The 23,036-nt window shown below is 36.5% G+C and overlaps 1 protein-coding gene across 2 annotated transcripts in view; it reads right to left on the bottom strand.

The window, feature by feature from the left end:
* Positions 1–1,331: 1,331 nt before the first annotated feature.
* The window catches only part of LOC127836179 (integral membrane protein GPR180-like), a 30,679-nt gene continuing 8,974 nt past the window's right edge, over positions 1,332–23,036 (bottom strand). Inside the window, exons 1-9 of one of the 2 annotated variants that reach the window (XM_052362661.1) lie at positions 22,633–22,953; positions 20,256–20,393; positions 18,440–18,652; positions 12,973–13,153; positions 11,085–11,134; positions 9,531–9,685; positions 7,536–7,727; positions 6,229–6,306; positions 1,334–3,776 (exon numbers count right to left, since the gene is read on the bottom strand). In XM_052362661.1, coding sequence (XP_052218621.1) covers positions 3,621–3,776; positions 6,229–6,306; positions 7,536–7,727; positions 9,531–9,685; positions 11,085–11,134; positions 12,973–13,153; positions 18,440–18,652; positions 20,256–20,393; positions 22,633–22,780 — 1,311 coding nt within the window. In that variant the 5' untranslated portion in view covers positions 22,781–22,953 and the 3' untranslated portion in view covers positions 1,334–3,620. Of the gene's footprint in view, positions 3,777–6,228; positions 6,307–7,535; positions 7,728–9,530; positions 9,686–11,084; positions 11,135–12,972; positions 13,154–18,439; positions 18,653–20,255; positions 20,394–22,632; positions 22,954–23,036 lie in introns of those variants that run through there. The other variant, XM_052362662.1, reaches the window with a different exon arrangement.

The following is a 23,036-nucleotide window of genomic DNA, read 5'->3' as shown; positions in this document are numbered from 1 at the left end:
CCCAAGAATACTATCAGAAAGCAAACAGTTTGGATCCTGATGAGACGCCATGTTATGTAGCGTCTCATCTGGATCCAAACTGTTGGCAAAGACCTTTAAAATCCGGTTCCAGCGCTGAAAGGGTTAATAAAAGAATTGCATACCATCGATTGGATTCCTTCAGCAATTTCCTGATATATATTATATGATAAATGATACATAATGAACCAAGCTGTTACAGGTTTTAAACAAGATGTGTTTGTGAAGCACAATGTCCCCCTATATGACGTTTGACCTTGAAGGATGACCTTGACCTTGACCCTTCACCACTCAAAATGTGCAGCTCCATGAGATACACATGCATTTCAAATATAAAATTGCTAGCTTCAATATTGCAGAAGTGACATTACATGAGCAATTTTGACCCATATATTTGACCTTGAAGGATAACCTTGACCTTTCATCACTCAAAATGTGCAGCTCCATGAGATACACATGCATGCAAAATATCAAGTTGCTATCTTCAATATTGCCAAAGTATTCATAAAATAAGCGATTTGGGCCACATATATTTGACCTCTGACCTTGAAGGATGACCTTGACCTTTCACCACTCAAAATATGCAGCTCCATGAGATACACATGCATGCCAAATATCAAGTTACTATCTTTTATATTGCAAAAGTATTCATAAAATGAGCGATTTTGGCCACATATATTTGACCTCTGACCTTGAAGGATGACCTTGACCTTGACCTTTCAACACTCAAAATGTGCAGCTTCATGAGATACACATGCATGCCAAATATGAAGTTGCTATCTTCAATATAGCAAAAGTTATTGCAAAATGTTAAAGTTGGCGCAAACCAACCAACAGACCAACCAACAGACCAACCAACCAACAGACAGGGCAAAAACAATATGCCCCCCACTACTATAGTGGGGGGACATAAAAATTGATCCTATTCACAAAGTAGCGACACATTATATTCATAAAATAATTTCTATAAGACAGTGTTTTTATGTCATGAAACCCACTGGGATATATAGTCTTTAATACATGCACTTAGTCAAAAAATGATTTTTTTCCACAAACATCAGCAAAAATAAGTAGGGTAGGATGGACAGTCAAAGGTTTGTTTTCCTTTACTTGTTTAAATATTCACAAGTTATATATCCCACTTGAATAAATGATGAAAAATGACAGAAAGCTTCAAAATCTTGTTGCAAAATATCTGTCTTAACCCTTTCAGTGCTGGAACCGAATTTTGAAGGCCTTTGCAAACAGTTTGGATCCAGATGAGACGCCACAGAATGTGGCGTCTCATCAGGATCCAAACTGTTTGCTATTCTGATAGTATTCTTTGAAAAAAAATAGAAGAAAATGTTAATTTTTGAAATTCAGCAGACAACATTTTAGCAGACGACAAATTTCCCAGCATGCAAAGGGTCAATATTTCAATATAAATTGAGCAGATTCAAACTTATACTTTCAAATATCATTGAATGTAGCCAAGAGCACAAACTCAGACTCGAATACAAACAAAAGCTGAGGTTCAGTTCCAAACATAAGTGTTGGTCAGATTTCTTGCAACAAACAGACATTTACTGTACCCCAAATGAGTCACATACACCTCGGTTATCAATCAGACCTATTGCAATTTGTTATCCCTTTCGGACTAACAAGGAAAAAGAAAATGGCCATGTGCAAACAGCACAAAACCAGAACAGCCTGGAAGTAACTCGCAGTCTGTTCAGGTTTTATGCTGTTATAAGATGCGTATCAGTATCTAAGATTTTAAGATGTAGCCTTAAAAACTTGAATTTAGTTAGAAAGATCTTAAATTAAGTATAACTTTCCAAGGGACTACAAATGCGTGAAAATTCATTTATAAGTGGTGAAGGGTTAAAGTACAGGTGTATCAAATGTCCAAACCTGGCGTACCCCTGTGTCTACTAGTTCTACATATCAACATACTTTGTGCTAGTTTTAGCTCTAAAGTAATTTATAACTTAATATAGAACATTAATTTTAACTAATCAAAGCAATTGCCAACTGCGGGTTTTTGCCTTAACACATTTCTGAAGAAAGGCCTTTTGAATATCTAACAATTAACAGCAGATCACAAAATATCAGCGAGGACAACATAAAATATCAAAATATGAGTCTGAACAATCTCAAAAACAAACAACATCTGGACATAATAGCCATTTACCTTATAGAATAAATAACAAGTATTTACATAATTATATACATTGTATAATACATTAACATCTGCAACCTTGGGCATAATTAACACAAAACTCGTGTAAAATACAAAAACGCTTGCAATCTATGGTATGATGAGAATTAACATGGTACATGAATTATGTAAACTACCAATCGCACTATAGGAAAACAAGGCTACATGCAAATGTGTTAAGTTTTACCCTCAATTAGCCATGGCAGTCTGAAGTGACTGATCAGGGATGACACTTTCTGCTAAGAGTGGATTTTTGTTTTAAAGATACTGCATTTAAACAAAAAGTTTGATTTAACTCTTTCAGTGCTGGAACCGAAATTTGAAGGCCTTTGCAAACAGTTTGAATCCAGATGAGACGCCACAGAACGTGGCGTCTCATCAGGATCCAAACTGTTTGCTATTCTGATAGTATTCTTTGAAACAAAATCGAAGAAAATGCTAATTTTAGAAATTCAGCAGAAGACATTTTAGCAGATGAAAAATTTCCCAGCATGCAAAGGGTTAATCACAAACTATTATCCCTTATAAGCCTGTGCACATGCATCAAGCCCTGATTTTCCCCCCAAAAGGCTTATAAACATTAGCAGATCAGGGGTTGTATCAACAAAGCTCCTTAGACCACAAAAGGCTAATAAACATTAGCAGATCAGGGGTCGTATCAACAAAGCTCCTTAGACCACAAAAGGCTAATAAACATTAGCAGATCAGGGGTCATATCAACAAAGCTCCTTAGACCACAAAAGGCTAATAAACATTAGCAGATCAGGGGTCGTATCAACAAAGCTCCTTAGACCACCAAAGGCTAATAAACATTAGCTGATCAGGGGTCGTATCAACAAAGCTCCTTAGACCACAAAAGGCTAATAAACATTAGCAGATCAGGGGTCGTATCAACAAAGCTCCTTAGACCACAAATTTTTATAATTTAACAGTATATGAATGAAAAACATGTTCACATCAATAATTATTTACATTTATAATGATAACAGTATATAAACGACAAGTTATGTCCAACAAATAATAATGACTTTACAGTACATGAAAATATGCAGATCAGTACATATATATATATATAAATATATCGTTAGATATCTTGTAAATTCTCAGAGAATCTAACAAAATTTAATGTCCCACAAACATTAATGATTGAACAGTATATATATATATACAAATGGGCTGTGCTCTGAGAAAAGGGGGTTTAATGCATGTGCGTAATCAGGGACGACACTTTCCGCTTTAATGATATTTTTCGCTTTAAGGAAGTCTCTTTTATGCAAAAATCATTTTTAAGCGGAATTTTTTGTCCCTGATTAGCTGTGCGGACAGGCTAATCTGGGATGACACTTTACACACATGCATTAACCTCCTTTTAACAGAGCATGGCTCATATATAGGAAGATCAGGAGTATATTTTAAGGCTCATGGTCTTGTCCATTCTCAGAGGCAGCGTGCTGGAGAGAGCGGACACCTCCCAGTAGAGACTGCGAGACAAGAACAGCCGGTATAGGAGCACCACTGCTAAGGACTGGCATAACACCACAGACATTGTAATTATCTGCAACATAACAACAGAGATATTGTTATTATCTGCTACATAACACCAGAGACATTGTTATTATCTGCAACATAACACATAGACATTGTTATTATCTGCAACATAACACCACATACATCGTTATTATCTGCAACATAATACCACAGGCATTGTTATTATCTGCAACATAATACCACATACATTGTTATTATCTGCAACATAATACCACAGACATTGTTATTATCTGCAACATAATACCACAAACATTGCTATTATCTGCAACATAACACCACAGACATTGCTATTATCTGCAACATAACACCACAGACATTGCTATTATCTGCAACATAACACCACAGACATTGTTATTATCTGCAACATAACACCACAGACATTGTCATTACCTGCAACATAACACCACATACATTGTCATTATCTGCAACATAATACCACAGACATTGTTATTATCTGCAATTAAAATGGGAAAAACCCCGCATAAAAGCAGTAAACACTTTGATTTTGTGTGAATTAAATCAAGCACTAGTGTTATCCTTCTTTATTTGAGACTTGTTCTGGTAAAAACTGGACAAAATGCATGTGCATAAAGAGTTATCCCACATTGGCCTGTGCAGTACGCACAGGTTACTCAAGGAAAACACTTTTGATTTTATGGAATTTTTCGCTGTCATACGGTCACCATGACGTGGGCGCCTTATAGACATATATGGCTACCTTTATCCAATCCTAAGGAATCATCAGTTTTAAACCAGAATTAGAATGGCCACACATTCGCAATGCAGCAAAAATGGTTTCATAAGTTCAGTGAAAATTCTTGGGGGCAAAAGAAATTCCATTTGGTAATTCCCAATATTGATAAACATGACCAGAAAATGTAAATTTAAGTTTTACTTGATCTTCCTCAGCTATATAAATACAATAATATGCATGATTGAGATGAATAGATGCCATATAATAACCTTGGCTCAGTATAGACATATATGGCTACCTTTATCCAATGCTGTTTCCAAAAACATAATAGGAAACTAAAATTTGTCACAGTTGTGACAAGTGCCTATCAACGCCGCATGTACTATGAATACAAGTTGTAATAATCATATCACAAATGTATACACATTATAAGTTGAATTGATAAGGGAACATCAGTTTATGTATTTGCAAACAATATAACGGATAACAATTGTTCCGGAGTTGGAGACATATGCCCCACAAACAAGGCTTTGAATGTGTGATCCCAATTTCAATAGGGGTCATCTATGGCCAATGCACATGTGAAGTATCAAGCAAATCAGTCAATTCGTTGACAAGTTATTGATCGAAAACAATTTTCACACTTTGTGTGAAAGTGACCTTGACCTAAGATCTAGTGACCCCAATTTCAATAGGGTCATCTACTGTCCAAGGCTAATGCACATGTGAAGTATCAAGCAAATCAGTCAATTTGTTGACGAGTTGTTGATCGGAAACAATTTTCACACTTTGTGTGATAGTTACCTTGACCTATGATATGGTGACCCCAATTTTAATAGGGATCCTCTACTGTAAAGGCCAATGAACATGCGAGTATCAAGCAAATAGGTCAATTTGTTGACGAGCTATTGATCAGAAACAATTTTCACACGCCAATCGGTCAATTGGTTGACGAGTTATTGATCGGAAACGATTTTCACACTTAGTGTGATAGTGACCTTGACCTTTGACTTGACCTTTGACCTGGTGACCCCAATTTCAATAGGGGTCATCTACTGTCCAGGCCAATGCACATGTGAGGTATCAAGCCAACCGGTCAATTTGTTGACAAGTTATGGATCGGAAACAAACTGGTATACCGACAAGACAAACTGGTCTACAGTCATCCAGCAAAACAATACAGTATACCACTTCTTCTTTGCACATAGGTTTGAATGATGTATAATGAAAAATATTTTGGTACTTTGTAAGACAAGTTTGTTACAAAAAAGAAAAACTAAGCATTGCAAAATACCAGTTTAATATACAAACACTTAAGCAGAAAGCATTCTATTAGTGTGTCAATTAAGTGATCCGATCCAAGTTTCAATACTAAATCAACTATTTCTATATGAGCCTATATAACTTCCAGACCCCATAATGTTAATAGAACATAATGAAAATAATCACAAGGCATATGTATTAATGAAAACAAAAATCTTTGTTTCATTCATTTATAAGGAAGGCATGATTGAATAAAACTCATATTTAAAACCCATGGTATGAATTGAATATACACCATAAACCTTTGATACGAATCCATTTACAGAAACTACTAGTATACCAATAAGAATTACCAAATGTTCATTAACAATATTTCAACCAAATCAAAAAAAATTCTTGTACTTTGCAATGTTATTTGTTTATTTGAAACAATTTCTGCTAAATTTCATTTATGGACTTCATAGCTAATGATATTAAGAATGTATCAGACTAGATAGCTTACTTTGTATCTAAGATATTCTGAGAAGAGCCCGGCCACAATCACAATCACTGGGTATGACAGGAACCACAGCATGCAGCTCTGAAATACATCTCTCCAATATACACCGCAACGTCAGCACGACACTTGCTCTGGGAAAATTGGGTTGTATGCATGTGTTTTTAACCCTTTCCCACTTAGAAGCTACGTGAAAATAGCTATGTGCAAACAGGATAAAACCAGAACAGTCAGTAACTCGCTTTCTGTTCAGGTTTTATTCTGTTTGCTGCTCATCAGTATATAAGGGTTGGAAATGAAGCCTTAAAAACTTGAATCTAATTAGAAAGGTCTTAAATTAAATATAACTTTCTTAGGGTCCACAAATGCTTCAAAATACTTATCAAAGTGGTGAAGGGTTAAGATTGTCTGAGATGAGCCTACAGTATGTAGTCTGCACAGAATAATCTGGGAAGACACTTTCTGCTTTTATGATATTTTTGCGTGAACTGTCTTCTTACTAAAACGCAAGTTTCAACAAGTCTGCGTAGGCTAATCTGGGACAACATTTAACCCACATGCATTAAGCACCATGTTCTCAGAGCATGGGCTTGGCTCATATACAATTGAGTCGTGTTCTGAGAAAACTGGGCATAATGCTTGTGTGTAAAGTGTTGTCCCAGATTAGCCTGTGCAGTATGCACATAATAATCAGGGACTACACTTTCCGCTTTATGACATTTTTTGTTTAAATGAAGTCTCTTCTTGGTAAAAATCCAATTAAGCCGGAAAGTGTTGTCCCTGATTAGCCTGTGTGGACTGCACAGGCTAATCTGGGACGACACTTTATGCACATGCATTATGCCCAGTTTTCTTAGACTCAATTGTGACAAACGAAAGGTTTTGTAAAACAGGGTGTAAAAATAAATATTGATTCCTTACTGATTATATATATTATACCGTTAATCCTTATTTTAGAAAAAGTTAAATTAAAACGTGTAATGCAAAGTTGCAAAATAAACCATGCAGTAAATTCAAGAAAATGCTTTAATAGTTAATAATACATTTAACTTATGAAGGTCGCTGTGGTGTAGCGGATATGGTGTTTGCCTAGTGACAAATACATTGTAGGTCACAAGGTCACAGTGTCAATCTTCACTGTGGGAGTTTTTTAGATCTCCCATAGCCACCAAGTACTGATTCTACCTAGGAATGGGAATCAAGAACGTTTCAATAAGCCTAATGCTTTCCATGCAATTAGAGCTTCAATAAATAGTTTCAAACTAAACATGGAACTTCCACTTTCCAAAAATGGGTCGTTTCATTCTACTTACCTTTGTAAATGATACATAAAACTCTCTTTTCATAATACTACGCTCGCTGGACACTGTGGTGTAAAGGTTCCACCCAAACAACCCCGCTAGCACTATACGTAGAACCAGGAGGGCAGAGCCTGCAAGTGTCCGGTGGGCGTGGTATAATCTGTGAGTCTGGTCCTGGTACTGCTCCCATAGAAACAGGCTGCCCTAGGAAATTAATACACAATCTGTTAAACTCAAGTGTTTTTTGGACCTGCTTCTTCAAAGTGTCAATAATTCACTGCATTTATTGCATAATCAGCTTACCCATAGAAACAGGCTGTCCTAGAAAAGGTAAATATTTGTGTAAACTTTGTTGTTTGTCTTTTAAATCTAACGATAATTAACAATACCCACTATCTTTTGTTTATTTTGCCAATGTCTCGCAAGTTTATTTTTTTGTTCATTTATTTTACGAAGTGCAATCGCAAGTTGTTCTTTTTATTCATATATGTTAACCAGCAAGTGATTTTAATGATGTCAAAACAGTTGACAAAAAAGGAATAAAAACAAGAAAGAGGCAGTGAATGTCAAGGGATGTAACAGGGTGAACATTCGTGAGAAGGGTTAATATGTGTGTACTTAGATGGTTTTTTAAATATGTGAAAACAGATTAACAAACAAAATGGCAGAAAACGGATAATAGGCAGTGCATATCAAGGGAAGTAACTGGGTGAAAAAGCAGAGAATAAGAACTGCTTTATTAGATATTGTATTTAGTTTTCTTATTAATATACAATCTGGAACTCTGTGTGTTTTCTAGACTTGCAACTAAATGTGTCAATGTTCCTCTGTATTTATTGCATATTCAGTGTAATAGTATACCCTAAACTTAATTATCTTAACTAATTACTATGAGATATTCCTTGAGATGTTCCTTGACATACCCCAGACACATTTATTAAGCCCTGTTTTACCAGAACGAGGCTTAAATTAAACAAGAGCACCATATAACGGGTGCCACGCTCGACTGAGGGTGTAGTTTTGAATAAATGAAAGCTTGTCAGTTTTTTTTTTAAAGGTCACAGTAGGGCTATAGATAAAAAGCGTATTTGCGTTATTACGCAATTCAAATAACTAAAAACGTAATTAAATTCACAATAAAGCGTACAAAAACGCAAATACAAATTTAACAAGGTAATTCCCGTAAAAAAACTTGCGTCACGAAACGCAATTCTTACAAACACCGGGCGTATTTTTAGACAAGTTATTTTACGTACAAAAATGTACCAGATAGTTTATATGCCGTCCTATGTAGAAAAGAAGGCAGTCTTTCCAGCGGTTATCAATCTTTGGGGGTATTATTGTAACTATTCATAGACCCGTCCGATTTCTACTTTAATTTTCAAGGTATTCAACTAAAAAGGACCCAAAAACGAGGTGCGTCGCTTTGAACTTCATCAATTGTGCAGCAATTTAACAGACTCGGTCTTATTCAACGCAAAAATGAATGAACTTTGATCCAAAATTCAGTAATTGTTTGTTGTTATGTACAGGTACCTTTTTGAATACCATTTGTATAAATAATATAGTAACCTTAGTAGATTTTTATTATATTATATTTGTCATTTCCTAAATTACTCAATTGAGTTAAAAAAACCTAGGGTAAAAAACCCAATTAAGCTTAAAAGTAGGGGGTTAAAATATTTGCTAAAACTCCTATTGTCAAAAACAGGGGTTGATTACCCAATATACCCCAAAAATTATCTATAGCCCTGGGTCACAGTGACCTTGACCTTTGACCTAGTGACCCAAAAATGGATTTGGCGTGTCAAGGTGAATTTACATATGAAGTTTCAAAGTTGTAGGTGGAAGCACTTTGATTTTAGAACAAAATGTCAAGGTTTAAGCACCAAGCGGACGTCAGAGGGCGGACGACACAACGAGCTGGCTATGACAATACCTCAGGTTTTCTCTGAAAACAGCAGAGCTAAAAAACACTCATACTAGGCCATGAAGAATTATTGCTACCTGGATTACAGCCAATATTGCGACCACCTTTGCAGCCGGTTTCTTGCGTATCATTTTCAGGTGTGTATTGTGGCGCTGTGTGGTCCCCAGGGTCCAGCCCAGGCTCAAACTCAGCAACATGTACAGCATGGCAAACTGGGAGAGCACATCAAAAACTGCAAACAAACCAGAAATCAGTACACAACAAGAGTCTGATTGTCACAAAGATATGTCTGTCAGAAACAAAAAATGTATGCAGGTATAAATTGGACAAACTATTAATTGTGTTCTGTTTTTTAACCTTAGACCTAAAATTATGACCTTGAACTTTGACTGAGGGACTTAGTGGAGTTAAAGTGAAGGTATATTCAGTATGCTTCTAACGAATAAAAATGTTTGTCAAAATCTTAAATTTGCTCAAGACTATATTTTGAACGTTGACCTTGACTTGTGACGCTGACCTTAGACCTAGTGACCTGGTTCTTGTCCTCTGACACTCTGTCTCATAATGCTGATAACTTTTACCTTGTAATCCTTAAATCCATTTATGCAGGACAAAGCTATGCTCTAGATACAGTGTTAACCCTTTCACACTCAGAAGCAAAGTGAGGCTATGTGCAAACAGCATAAAACCAGAACAGCCTGCGATTAACTTGCAGTCTGTTCAGTTTTTATGCTGTTTGCTGCTCATCAGTATTTTAGGGTTGGAATGAAGTGTTTAACACTTGAATCCAGTAAGAAAGGTTTTTAATTCAATTTAACTTGCTAAGACTACAAATACGTCAAAATACATATCTAAGTGGTAAAGGGTTAAATATTTATTTCCTTCATTTGACATTTGATCTTGAATTATGACCTTTACCTTGGTCCAGGAAATCTGCTTCCTATTTGCCACACACTTTTTTATCATGCAGATCACTTTTTGAAGGTAAATGAAAATACCCAAAGTTGACCTTTGTCCTTGAATTTAGACTAAGAGCTTGGACCCAGATACATATTTCTTGTGCAAGACAATCTATCTCATCATGCTGATGGCTTCTGCCAAGACAATCTATCTCATCATGCTGATGGCTTCTGCCAAGTAATTTCAGCAATTTGTTTCCTTCTTTATAAAGTACCAGAAAACTGCAATTCCCCAATTGGAAAAAAATAAGAATTTTCCAATTTCTGTCCAAAAAATTCTCAATTGAATGTTGTTGTTTTTTTGGTTCTTTTTTATCAATAAAATGCAACATTTAGTTAGTTTCTCCATGCAGCTCTATGGCTTGAACCTAAGTAAATAATATTGATAACTTGCCAACACTTCGTCATCAATTTTAAAGTATTTGAGGGCAAAGTTTAAAATACACCAATTTCCCAATGTATAGACACAAATTTTCCCAATTTAAGGGGTTTTCCTGCAAATTTTTCCCAATCGGGCTGGTAACAGTACTTTTCCTAAGTGGGCAAAAAAATCTCTGAAGTGGGAAAACATTCAGTATGGATCAAGAGCAAGCACTTCTTATTCTTTGCAGAGGGTATAATTCAAGCATAAATTCTTATCTAAAACTCTAATATTCCACCAACATAACTTACATTCGGAGAGCATTTCAAACATTGGTGATCCAATTCCATCCCTGGAATATCTGAAACAGGAAACACAACGACTCTTTTAAAAATGGAAATAGGAAATTCATGGCTATGTTCTGAAGTTTTGCCTATTATCTTTAGAAGTATTGAGAGTTTTTCTTTTCAGGCCTTTTCTTGGCCTTTTTGGGACAAATGCAATTTTTGTATTGTATTTTTTGGCACGAAAAGTCCACTGATTTTGAAAAGAAACAAGTGATCATAATTCTTCAGAATCCACAAATTAGAAGAACAAAATCATATGAATTCTAGTTATAATTTGTTTGATGTAATTGAAAAAAGAGCTTGTCACAGTAGTGCCAAATCCCCGCCGAAATGTGTTTGCTTGTATGACATTTGTTTAAGAGAGTAGAATAATATTTGTAAAACATGGAACTTGTGCCATCTATTTATATTTCAAGGATCAATTAGTTATATAGTGTTGGAGTTATGCTGCAGAGAATAACATGTATGGAAATGAGAGAAAGGGAGGTAATTAAAAAAGAAGACTATAAACAGTTACTGTTCTTGATCACTGTATTTTTCCTTAAACTCATCTATTCATTTTACAGTGAATACTTCAGTGTTCAAATTATAATATTATTGTAAAATTAGTTAAAGGGAGATATTAAAAATTGAAAAGCTAAGATATTTAAGTTTTTATATATTTTAGATAAAATAATCATAATACACTTAAAAAAATAAATAAACAAGAGATGTGTTTGTCAGAAACACAATGACCCCTAATGCGCCGCTTTGATTTTTTTTTCGACCTTTGACCTTGACGGATGACCTTGACCTTTCACCACTCAAAATGTGCAGCTCCATGAGATACACAAGCATGCCAAATATCAAGTTGCTACGTTCAAAATTGCAAAAGTTATGAAGACGGTTAAAGTTTTTTTTAATTTTTTTTTTTACCTTTGACCTTGAAGGATGACCTTGACCTTTCACCACTCAAAATGTGCAGCTCCATGAGATACACATGCATGCCAAATATCAAGTTGCTATGTTCAATATTGAAAAAGTTATGAAAAAGGTTAAAGTTTTGGGACACACACACACACATACAATGATAGACAGGCCAAAAACAATATACCCCTGATCTTTCGATCCGGGGGCATAAAAAATAGGGATTTGTTCTCCCAGCCAAATAGGGAACTTTTACAATTTCTGTTTTGGAATGGGTCGGCTTTACAAAGGGCATAAGACCAATAATGTGTAACAGGAGAATCGAGTCTTATTAGTCTCCTTGGTTTTGCCGTGTAGCATCACACATGCAGCCTCTCATGCAATGTGACTTGTGGCAACAACTTAACTGATATAAATTCTTACAAAACACACAAAAATAATAATGCATATGCCCCTCGTCATGAAAAATGGGTCTAATGCCATATGTAGCCAGCGTTACTCAATACCCCTGTGCCTCTGCTTCTAAAAACAATTTTAAATATGATCACTCATGAAATGATAATATGATTTGACACTGAATCAAACAATAATTTACAGCAAAGCAAAACAAGAACTGTCTCCATAGGATGACATATGCCCCCGATAAATGCTTTGATAGCAGTTATGAGTATTTTTCGAAACCTTAACGCATTTTTCGAAACCTAAACATGGACCCTTAGTTCAAGGTCAAGGGGGTCAAAATTTGTGTGCGTATTGAAAGGCCTTGTCCATATATACATGCATACCAAATATGAATGTTACATCTGAAGTGACATAGAAGTTATGATCATTTTTCGAAACCTCAATGCAAAGTGTGACGGACAGACAGACGGACGGACGGACTGACAGACGGACGGTGCGATCACAATATGCACTCCTTTGGGGGCATAAAAATCAAAAGGCTCACTTTCTCAGGTGCATCATCATGATGAAGGCGCCGACCGCCTGTAGCCCTGTACTGACACTGAGCAGCTGGATCACAAGCTGCATGGGTCCCCCGCTACTGAAAGGTTCAACGAGACGGGGCACGCAGATACAGCCCAGGACAAAGTAGGCCAGAGCCAGAAGCTGGTAGAACCTCAACAAACCTGGAACAAACAAACGTCAGTTAACCACTGAAGGAGGAGGAGCCATTTAGCAGTCCCCCGACCACTAATGAAGGGCTCAACGTGATGGGGGACGCAGATACATCCCAGAACAAAGTAGGCCAGAGCCAGAAGCTGGCAGAACCTCAACAAACCTGGAACAAACAAACGTCCAGAGCTCCAGATAAGGGTCGTATTTTTGTAATAACGAATTATTTCCAAGTCCGTTACGTATTTATTTTAAAATCTTGTCGTACCATTAAGAATTACAAAATCAGGTTACGAATATTATTTTTACATCGGTTCGTATCGATTTTTATTGAGTTCTTTGCGCGTATTAAAGATCTTTGCGGTGCTTATATAGAATGGTTATCGGGTTTGTTTAACAAAGCGCATTTTTTCCAATAAAAGCGGCGTATACAGTCTATCTGTAAAAAAACAATGGCGGCGCCCAGAGAACGTCCTAAAAAACTGCAAAGCGTCCAAAAACACGCTTTTAACATATTGTACGCAAAGTGAGCGGAAGTTAAATGTTTAGAAAGACATTATAGAAAAGATCTTATACGATGTTGTATGTTCAGTTGCTGACACAGTCGGAAAAGCTAAACAAAAACGCGACACGACGGGTCCAAACTTAAACACAAAAAAAAACATTGAACGAGTGGAAGGGACAAGTCCCGTGGCTAATTGTTGAAAAGTTTGAAGGGGAGACCAGTTTTACTTGTGAAATATGTAAAAATTCATCTAAGGCATGCAATCTAAGCACAGTTTGGGCATTTGAAGGTTTTTGAAAAATAAAAGTGTACAATACTGAAAAGACACTGTTGAACTCGTATAAATAAAGTTGCTAGTATGTTTATTTTGATTTTTTTTGCATGAAAATAACCATTATAAATTATTTTTAGGTCATTTAGAAAAAATAAGAATTATTTTCCAAAACTTAGTAGTAACGTTAAGAATAAAATTTCAGAGTTAAGAATTCTTTTTTAAAATCTGGTAGTAATTTAAGAATTTCACAAAACCTTATCTGGAGCTCTCAACCAATGAAGGAGGCATTTAGCAGTCACCCACTACTGAAGGGCTCAACAAGACGGGGGACGCAGATACAGCCCAGGACAAAGTAGGCCAGAGCCAGTACCTAGTAAAACCGCAATAATCCTAGAAATGGAAGAAACCTTCGAAATCCTTGTCATGCTAAAGCAAAGTAGTGAAAGCTACTTGAACCTAGTTCTGGGACAACTGGCCTTAATGCATGTGCAGAAAGTGTCGTCCCACACTAGCCTGCGCATATTTATTCAAACGAAAATCCAGTTAAGAAGGAAAGTGTCATCCATGTTCCTTTATTAGCCTGTCTGGACTGCGCAGGCTTACCAGATACAACACTTTATGCACATGCATTCAGTGGTCCCCAACTACTGAGGGGCTCAACGATACGTGGCGTGCAGATAAAGCCTAGGACAAAGTAGACCAGGACCAGTAAATGGTGGAACAGCAACATCCCTGGAAGGAACGGAAGTGTCTGCACAGGGGCCTGGAAATGGAAGAAATGGAAACATTTGAGATCCTGGTTTTGTAAAATGTTGGCCTGTTATAATGTAAGTATGCCAGGGACAGCAGCTGGTAGAAAGGCAACAAACCTGGGACATGGAGGAAAACCTTCAAAATACTCACCATGATTTTTTCAAAGTTTGTTTTCATAAATTGACTACATTTTTTATGCTACCATGGTGCAGGATAAACAGGATTCACAGGGGTTTACACATGGATTGGACAATATGTAAACACACTGTAAAGAACTTTATTTTTGCAAATATCTTACATAAATACCTTTGTAAAGATCTTTAGTGCAAAAAAGAAGTTTTACTTGCAGTTTGTGCCGATATCTTAAGATTAAAGAATAAATAATTAAATACGTCTGAAAAAGGTGCCAATATTTCACGTTGCTTGCAGCCTGTGTACTTGAATGAGTTACTTATTAGTTTAAACCTATTTATTTTAGCTCGATTGCATAGAAAGTAATTCCTACTTATTTGAAATGCTCTCGAGTCCGTTTCCTGGGCCTAGAACCAGTACTTGGTGTCTATATGGGAGATCGAAAGAACGCTCCCAGCCTCCCACAGCGGGGATCGAACCCGTGACCTCCTGGTCGCTAGGCGGACACCATATCCATAACACCACGGCGACCTTCAAGTTACTTATTGAATTATTGGCCATGAATACAGGCTTATCCAACAAGGCTATTGTCAAGCAATATGGTCCCCTACCGGCTCCACCATTGTCAGAAATTCCACCATTTTCAGAATTTTTTTTTGGTTGCCATAGCAACCACAATTTTTGACGTAGGAACAAAATGAAATGACGTGCATTATGTCCATATTGCCATCTATCCATGTTGCGAGTTTCATTAAATTATTAAGAACTTTTAAAGTTATCGCAGGATCCAGAAAAGTGTGACAGACAGACTGACTCACAGACTGACTGACTGACGGAGTATAAACCATAAGTCCCCTCCGGTGAAACCGGTAGGGGACAATAAACTAATTCTGATGTATTTTGCATCACCCTAAGCAGTATAAACAAGAGGGCCGTGATGGCCCTGTATCGCTCCACTGTTTTTTTATGCGAAAAAAGCGTGCAATGCGCATGGGTTGAAATGTACTTAAGCATGTGACTTTCTCTTTCTATCCCTCGTCCCACTGGGCGCTTAAAGTTGGAAGGGTGAGCATTTTTATATATGGAAAACGTTACTACGGTGTTAACTAAACAGACTTAAAAGCCCGGGAATTGTCGCATTGGTCCTTTGCTTATAACGTAGGTACATTTATCTCTCCAAAAGATATTGTCGTTCTTTCTATTTCACATATTTTTAGATGCTGAAGATCAAATCTATGCATGTTCTACAAGATTAATGAAAGTTCCTTCATTCAATCATGAATCTTTTTCCAAAATTTCAAAAAGTGTTTGTAGGTTTTAAAGTTTCTATTACTTATATCGTTCATGACATATGCAAAATACCTAATGACGTAGATCACCTGAACTTTACTTAATTTTTGAGGCATTAGTGAGTGTAGCAGGATTGTTAACGTGGTGAAGAAATTGTTTATTGTACATTTGTCTGAGGAAACATAAAGTTACGAGTTTTTCAGGTTCATGAGGTGCCGAAAGGCAGTAGGAATGATAACTTTGTAGGGGTTGTTTGTTAAACAAAGTAAATGTTTATGAGACAAAATATTGAATTATAATTCATCAAGATGTTGCGATCATGGCAACACTACTTGCATATGGCGTGAGGTTTTAAGAGATATCATGACAAACAATTAGCTTGACCTAACTTTCCTTTACTTTTTCCATCTGACATTCCAATAGATCATAACTCCTTCTGAAGAGTTTGTTTTCATTTTGAAAACAGGATTTCCGGTTTCAAAAAGGAGAAATTGCTCATGATGAACATAAGTAGAGAACTATTAAATGTCACTACATGCCAAATGTGGTAGCACTAGGTCCAATGATTATGGACAATAAGATTTTTAAAGTTTGCACAAAAAAGGCTTTATATAAGCATATGTTCAATTTATTGAACACCGGGGCGGGGTCAAATTTGACCCAAGGGGCATAATTTGAACAAATTTGAAAGAGGTTCACCCCAGGAACATTTGTGAGAAGTTTTATCAGAATTGGACTTGTAGTTTAGGAGAAGATGTTTTTAAAAAAAGTTAACGCACGGACGCACGCATGGACGCATGCACGCACGGCGGACACAGGACCATGACATAAGCCCGGCTGGCCTCTGGCCAGTGGAGCTAAAAACTGTCTCTTATGCACATGTTGTAATTCATTGTAATTCATTAAAAAAAGTTTTAAAAAGCTATCTGAAGAAAGGCACCACATTCCAGTTTGTTTATATCCATTAACGTTCAATTGTGAACCCCGATTATTATAACCTTGGTTGATTACAATTTAATGCCTTTCACAGCATAAACACATTGCACTTCTGCAACCAAAAGCTAGTTCGCTACAATTGCACCACGCATTCTGTACTTTTAAATACCATAGTACAAGCGTTTTGGTTGTAAAATGCAGATTTTCCAAATTATTTAGGGAAAGTGTTAAACCAGTTAATGCTTTGTAATTTTGCCTATTTTGATGGATGATTATCCATTAATCAGCCAACAATGTTAACACTTTTCTCAGTGAGGAGTTATGTCCCTTGTTTAACCCTTTACCATTTAGATGCATATTTAACCCTTTACCCCTTCGATACACATTTAATCCTTTGCCACTTAGATACGTATTTAACCCTTTACCACTTAGATACATATTTAATCCTTTACAACTTAGATGCGTATTTAACCCTTTACCACTTAGATATGTATTTAACCCATTACCACTTAGATACATATTTAACATATTTCAGTGCTGGAACCGAATTTTGAAGGCCTTTGCAAACAGTTTGGATCCAGATGAGACGCCACATAATGTGGCGTCTCATCAGGATCCAAACTGTTTGCTATTCTGATAGTATTCTTCGAAAAAAATCGAAGAAAATGCTAATTTTAGAAATTCAGCCGACGACATTTAAGCAGACGACAAATTTCCCAGCATGCAAAGGGTTAACCCTTTGCAACTTAGATAGGTATTTAACCCATCACCACTTAGATAAGTATTTAACCCGTTACCATTTAAATACGTAATTAACCCTTTGCCACTTAGATACGTATTTTCATGCATTTCTAGTCCCTTCTAAAGTTATATCTAATTTAAAACCTTTCTTACTAGATTCAAGTTTTTAAGGCTTCATTTCCAACCCATAGATACTGACGAGCAGCAAACAGTATAAAAGCTGAACAGACTGAGAGTTACTCGCAGGCTGTTCTGGTTTTATGCTGGTTGCAAAAGCCATTTTCACTTTACTTCTTATGGGGAAAGGGTTAAACATAATGTATACATTCTTCTTTGAATTTGTAACATTTTTTTGACAATATTCATTTTGCTAAACTGTAAACAAGTCCATTTAACACTTAAGTTTTTTTTCACTAACTTGGGAAAGGGACTGGGGCCTTTTTAATTGGGAAAAATTGCATTGTTTTGACTTAAATTGGAAATTGGTTTATACAAGCAATTTAAATATTATATTAACTAAGGTTTATCTTATATATATTTAAATGTGTTAATTAAAAATAATATTTTTTTTTAAATATTCAATTAGAAATTCCAGGCTGTCATTTGAGAAAAACACACTTTTGGAGATTCTAAATGGAGCCAAAAATTTGACAAGCAGCACTACAGTACCTGTTTCCTCATCGCTAAAATGTTCTTTGGCATTTCCCAAGGCATCAGGGTTGAGCAGCTGTATGTCATAGTACAGGTAGTTCAGTTTATCATCATCCAGGTCGGAGAGTGGGTACTCCTGGCAGGTGTGTGCGTCTGCAAACACTATATACCACACCCGAGGAGTGGCAAAGTTTGTGACAGTTTGATTGCCGAAAGAAGATGTAACCTCATCTGAAAGGGGCACACAGATATTTATTTCAATTTTCGATTTTTTCCTATTTTGATTGTAATTCCTGAAAAGAGCCAGTGGTAATACCACTCACAGTTTTTAAAGATCTAATTTCCTAATTTTGAACTTGTGTATCAGTAAAGAGTGATGTTACAATTTTCAATGTAATGTTAACCTAAAGTTTTGCTTTATAATTAAAAATAAAAATTTAAGCAAATGGACAGGTCTCTTTGATAAATGTTAATGAAAAGGGAAACAAACTTTCAACTTTATTTAATGCAACTTTCAATTCAGAAAATAACTAGAAATGGCGCGGCAGAGGCCGACGCGTATCCCCACGCCGAATGTTTGACCTAGGTGTGCCCCAGGGTTGGTAATGGGGCCATGCATAGCTGAGATTGACCGTATTGTCATAAGAGAAGTTCAGTATCAATTTGAAGTGAATCGGTGTAGAAAAGAAGAAATTATAGTAAAAGGCAATTTTGGGTGGGTGTGGTCTATGTGGGCGGGGCCCCAGGGTTGGTAATGGGGCCATGCATAGTTGAGATTGACCGTATTGTTGGTAATGGGGCCATGCATAGTTGAGATTGACCGTATTGTCATAAGAGAAGTTCAGTATCAATTTGAAGTGAATCGGTGTAGAAATGAAGAAATTATAGTAAAAGGCAATTTTGGGTGGGTGTGGTCTATGTGGGCGGGGCGCCCCAGGGTTGGTAATGGGGCCATGCATAGTTGAGATTGACTGTATTGTCATAAGAGAAGTTCAATATCAATTTGAAGTGAATTGGTGTAGAAATAAAGAAATTATAGTAAAGGCAATTTTGGGTGGGTGTGGTCTATGTGGGCGGGGCCCCAGGGTTGGTTATGGGGCCATGCATAGTTGAGATTGACCCTAATGTCATACGAGAAGTTCAGTATCAATTTGAAGTGAATCCGTGTAGAAATGAAAAAATTATAGTAAATGGAATTTTTTGGTGGGTGTGGCCTATGTGGGCGGGCGCCCCAGGGTTGGGATTGGGGCCATGCATAGTTGAGATTGACCCTAATGTCATAACAAAAGTTCAGTATCAATTTGAAGTGAATCCGTGTAGAAATGAAAAAATTATAGTAAATGGAAATTTTTGGTGGGTGTGGCCTATGTGGGCGGGGCGCCCCAGGGTTGGGAATGGGGCCATGCATGGTTGAGATTGACCGTATTGTCATAAGAGAGGTCCAGTATCAATTTGAAGTGAATCGGTGTAGAAATAAAGAAGTAAATGTAAAATAACCTAAAAAAATGAGTGATAATTTCTGACGCGGCCCCACCCCAACCGCTATAACTTTTGACCCAGGGGTCAGATCAAAATTCCAAATAGTGCAGGGTCGCACATATGCTCATAGCTACCATGTGTGTAAGTTTCAAGGTTCTAGTGCTTTTAGTGTAGGAGGAGATAGTGGCCAGGACGGACGGACAGACAGACAGACGGACAGACGGCGGAGATACCCACAATATCCCCACCTTTTTTTCAAAAAGCGTGGGGATAAAAAGTATCAACTTAACAATTCCAGATGAAACCAAGAAGGACGCATATTTATGAATATAAAACAAAAACAAAAGTCTCCTACAGACTGATCTAGCTTGTTGAAACCGTGATACACAGTCTGTGTCTGGAAGAATGTTTTCCCAATCCTCCTTCAGAAACATGTAAAAGTGTGCAGAGGTTCGTACAGTGGTGTTGAAAGTGTACAGCAGAGCCCCATCTCCTGAAAAGGGAAATGCATTTTTTTAAGGGATATAATGAGCCTAGCTCAGTTTGCACAGGCTAATCAGGGACAACACATTCCGCTTAGAAATGAAAAATTCCATGCCAGTTGAAACAGTCAGCAGATTGCAAATCTGGGATTAAACTTAAGGCACATGTATTTAGCCCGTTATACCCAGAGCAAAACTCTAATAAACATACAAAGAGCTTCAAATGGTTTAATTTATAGAATCTACTGTTAATGAACTACACTGTTTAAAGTATCTTAAATAGTCTTAGTAGTCTTAGATTTACAATTTAGTTAAGGTACAATAATCTATTCTTTTTTTTTTGATCTCAACATTTTCGTCATCTCCAATCCATATATGTAAGTTCAACCTTAGTGAATATAATACTGAAAACACTTTAAGTTTCAATTTTGTAGAATTTTTAGCAAAACAACAACACTGATTTCCCAATTTTAGTAAAAACACTGTGATGTTTCTCAATCCAAAGGGAACCTGCCCCATAACCAGCTATAATAATTATGAGCTGTACGTATGTCCAGTGTACTCATAAAAGCTCATAGAATTCAAGAAGAAAGAAATAAGCTAGTGACAGTAGTGTACCAGAGGTCATTGATCTAAGGCTAGTTGCAATAATAAAACTCTCAGCTTTTTAACCCAAAGGGTTGTTAGAGTTGAAAAACACCGACTATTTTCCAAAGGTGCACAATTTTATCACCAATGCAAGGTCTAAGGAGCACTGAAAATGCAAAAACTTATCAATGTTTACCCGTCTTAACCACAAACCCATGCAAATTGTACCATTAAAGCACAAAATAATTGCTTTTTATTTACTTTGTTTTTCATTCCTACTCTCTTCCGTCTCTTGCCACCATCATGTAAAACTGTTGGAATGTTACCAACTTAAAGTGTCGCTATCGATTAGGTTGCCATCAGTGATTTTTTTTCGCTTTATATTTTACAGCCTGTGCCTTTTTGAGAGGCAAAAAAAGCTTGATAGACCATGAAATTGGGAAAAAATAAACATTAATATAATATTTAACAATAAATAACAGTATATATACCAATTGTTTGTTAGTGCATGTTTAAATGCTTTCTTAAATGTACAAGTGTTGGGGAATTAAATTGCTTTATAATAAACTCAATAAACCATTTTTTAAGTTATAGGAAAAGTTGGGCATCGTTTTAGGGTAAATTTTGGTCAGCTTTGGGGATTTTTTTTACTTGTTATCATTGGCAAACAGCAAGTAAGAGGCCGTAATTTGAGGCAAAAAAAATCACTGGCAGTAAACCAATATTTTGCACATTGTTCTTGTAATGTAGCCTAATTTGATAATGATTTTCGAATATTTACACTGTTCCAAATGTCATAAAAAGGTCCACAAGAATAGACTTTATAATACAGTGCTCCAGCTAGGATTTCAAAAGGGCAGGGGGGATTTTTTGTCAAAAGGGCACTTTGGACGCACAGTATTTTGTCAAAAGGGCACTTTCGAGCGCGCAGGCGTTTCTGGAATTGTTATAATATATTATTCCCATTATTATTAAACAATTCTAATAATGTCTACAATGAGGAATGCATTAATTACAATGTATTGTAATAAGAGATTTATCAATCATCATTATGTAAAAAAAAAAATAAAAAATTTTAAGGGCAGGGGGGGAGGGGGCCCTAGGATGGGCAGGGCGGAGGTTCGGGAGGGCAGGGCGGGGCGCCCTTCAATTTAGGCCTAGCTGGAGCACTGTTATAAATAGTGTTATTTTTATAAATAGTGTTATTTTTAGGGTGCATGCAAAGGATAACGTCTGCAGGTTGACATTCAGGTCAATATATTATAAAGTGTTTTTAAAGTTTATTCATTGCTTTCCTTAATTGGTAACAAACAATGTATGTTTAGTGATGCACACTGATCATCTGCAGAGAACTGCGGTTGTGTTTATGAAAGGATGCATATGGACTCCCAGTGCAATCACAGCAAAAATTATCAAAGGGTATGGGAGTCAATTATATGGACTAGGTTTCAGGCCAGCATTATGTACGATTTCCCTATCTGATTTACATTAATGATGTAAAAATAAAGCTAATGATGGATGTCCACTTAGCGCAGTGGTTGGTACACATGATTCTAACCTAGGAAACCCAGGTCGTCACATAATGCATCCTCATAGGCAGAAAGACTTCATAAACTTCAAACCACAAATCCACCATGAATTAAAAGATCATTGAATACAAACCATGAAAACAAAACGAGGATAGGTAGAGGCCCTTTTCTTGCCTGGCTTGGTAACTGTTCACAGTTCCTTTGATGGTTTTTGGACAAACAAGACGAAGTGAAAGTATCTCAATTAAAAACAGTGGAACAATGATCGAAAACGGTGTCATATTTATGTAAAATATTTCTTGGAGACAATGCTTGAACGTTAAAGTTGTCAAAAATCTCTATAGTTGTTGACACAATATCTCGCGAAAACTGATTACTAAATCTGGTCGGCTTACGTGGATGTCGCAAAATTGTTTAATAAAATCTGGTTGATATCAATTTGCTCGCGATTTGGATAAAGAAATATGATCAGCGAAAAATGCAAAGTGAAAGATTGTAAATAAAGCGTAAACCACGAAAAATAATATAGATCTAAGT

Source organism: Dreissena polymorpha, chromosome 6, assembly GCF_020536995.1.
Source record: "Dreissena polymorpha isolate Duluth1 chromosome 6, UMN_Dpol_1.0, whole genome shotgun sequence".
NCBI lineage: Eukaryota > Metazoa > Mollusca > Bivalvia > Myida > Dreissenidae > Dreissena > Dreissena polymorpha.
The sequence above is the reverse complement of the archived record's forward strand: the minus strand, read 5'-3'. Positions and strand labels throughout refer to the sequence as shown.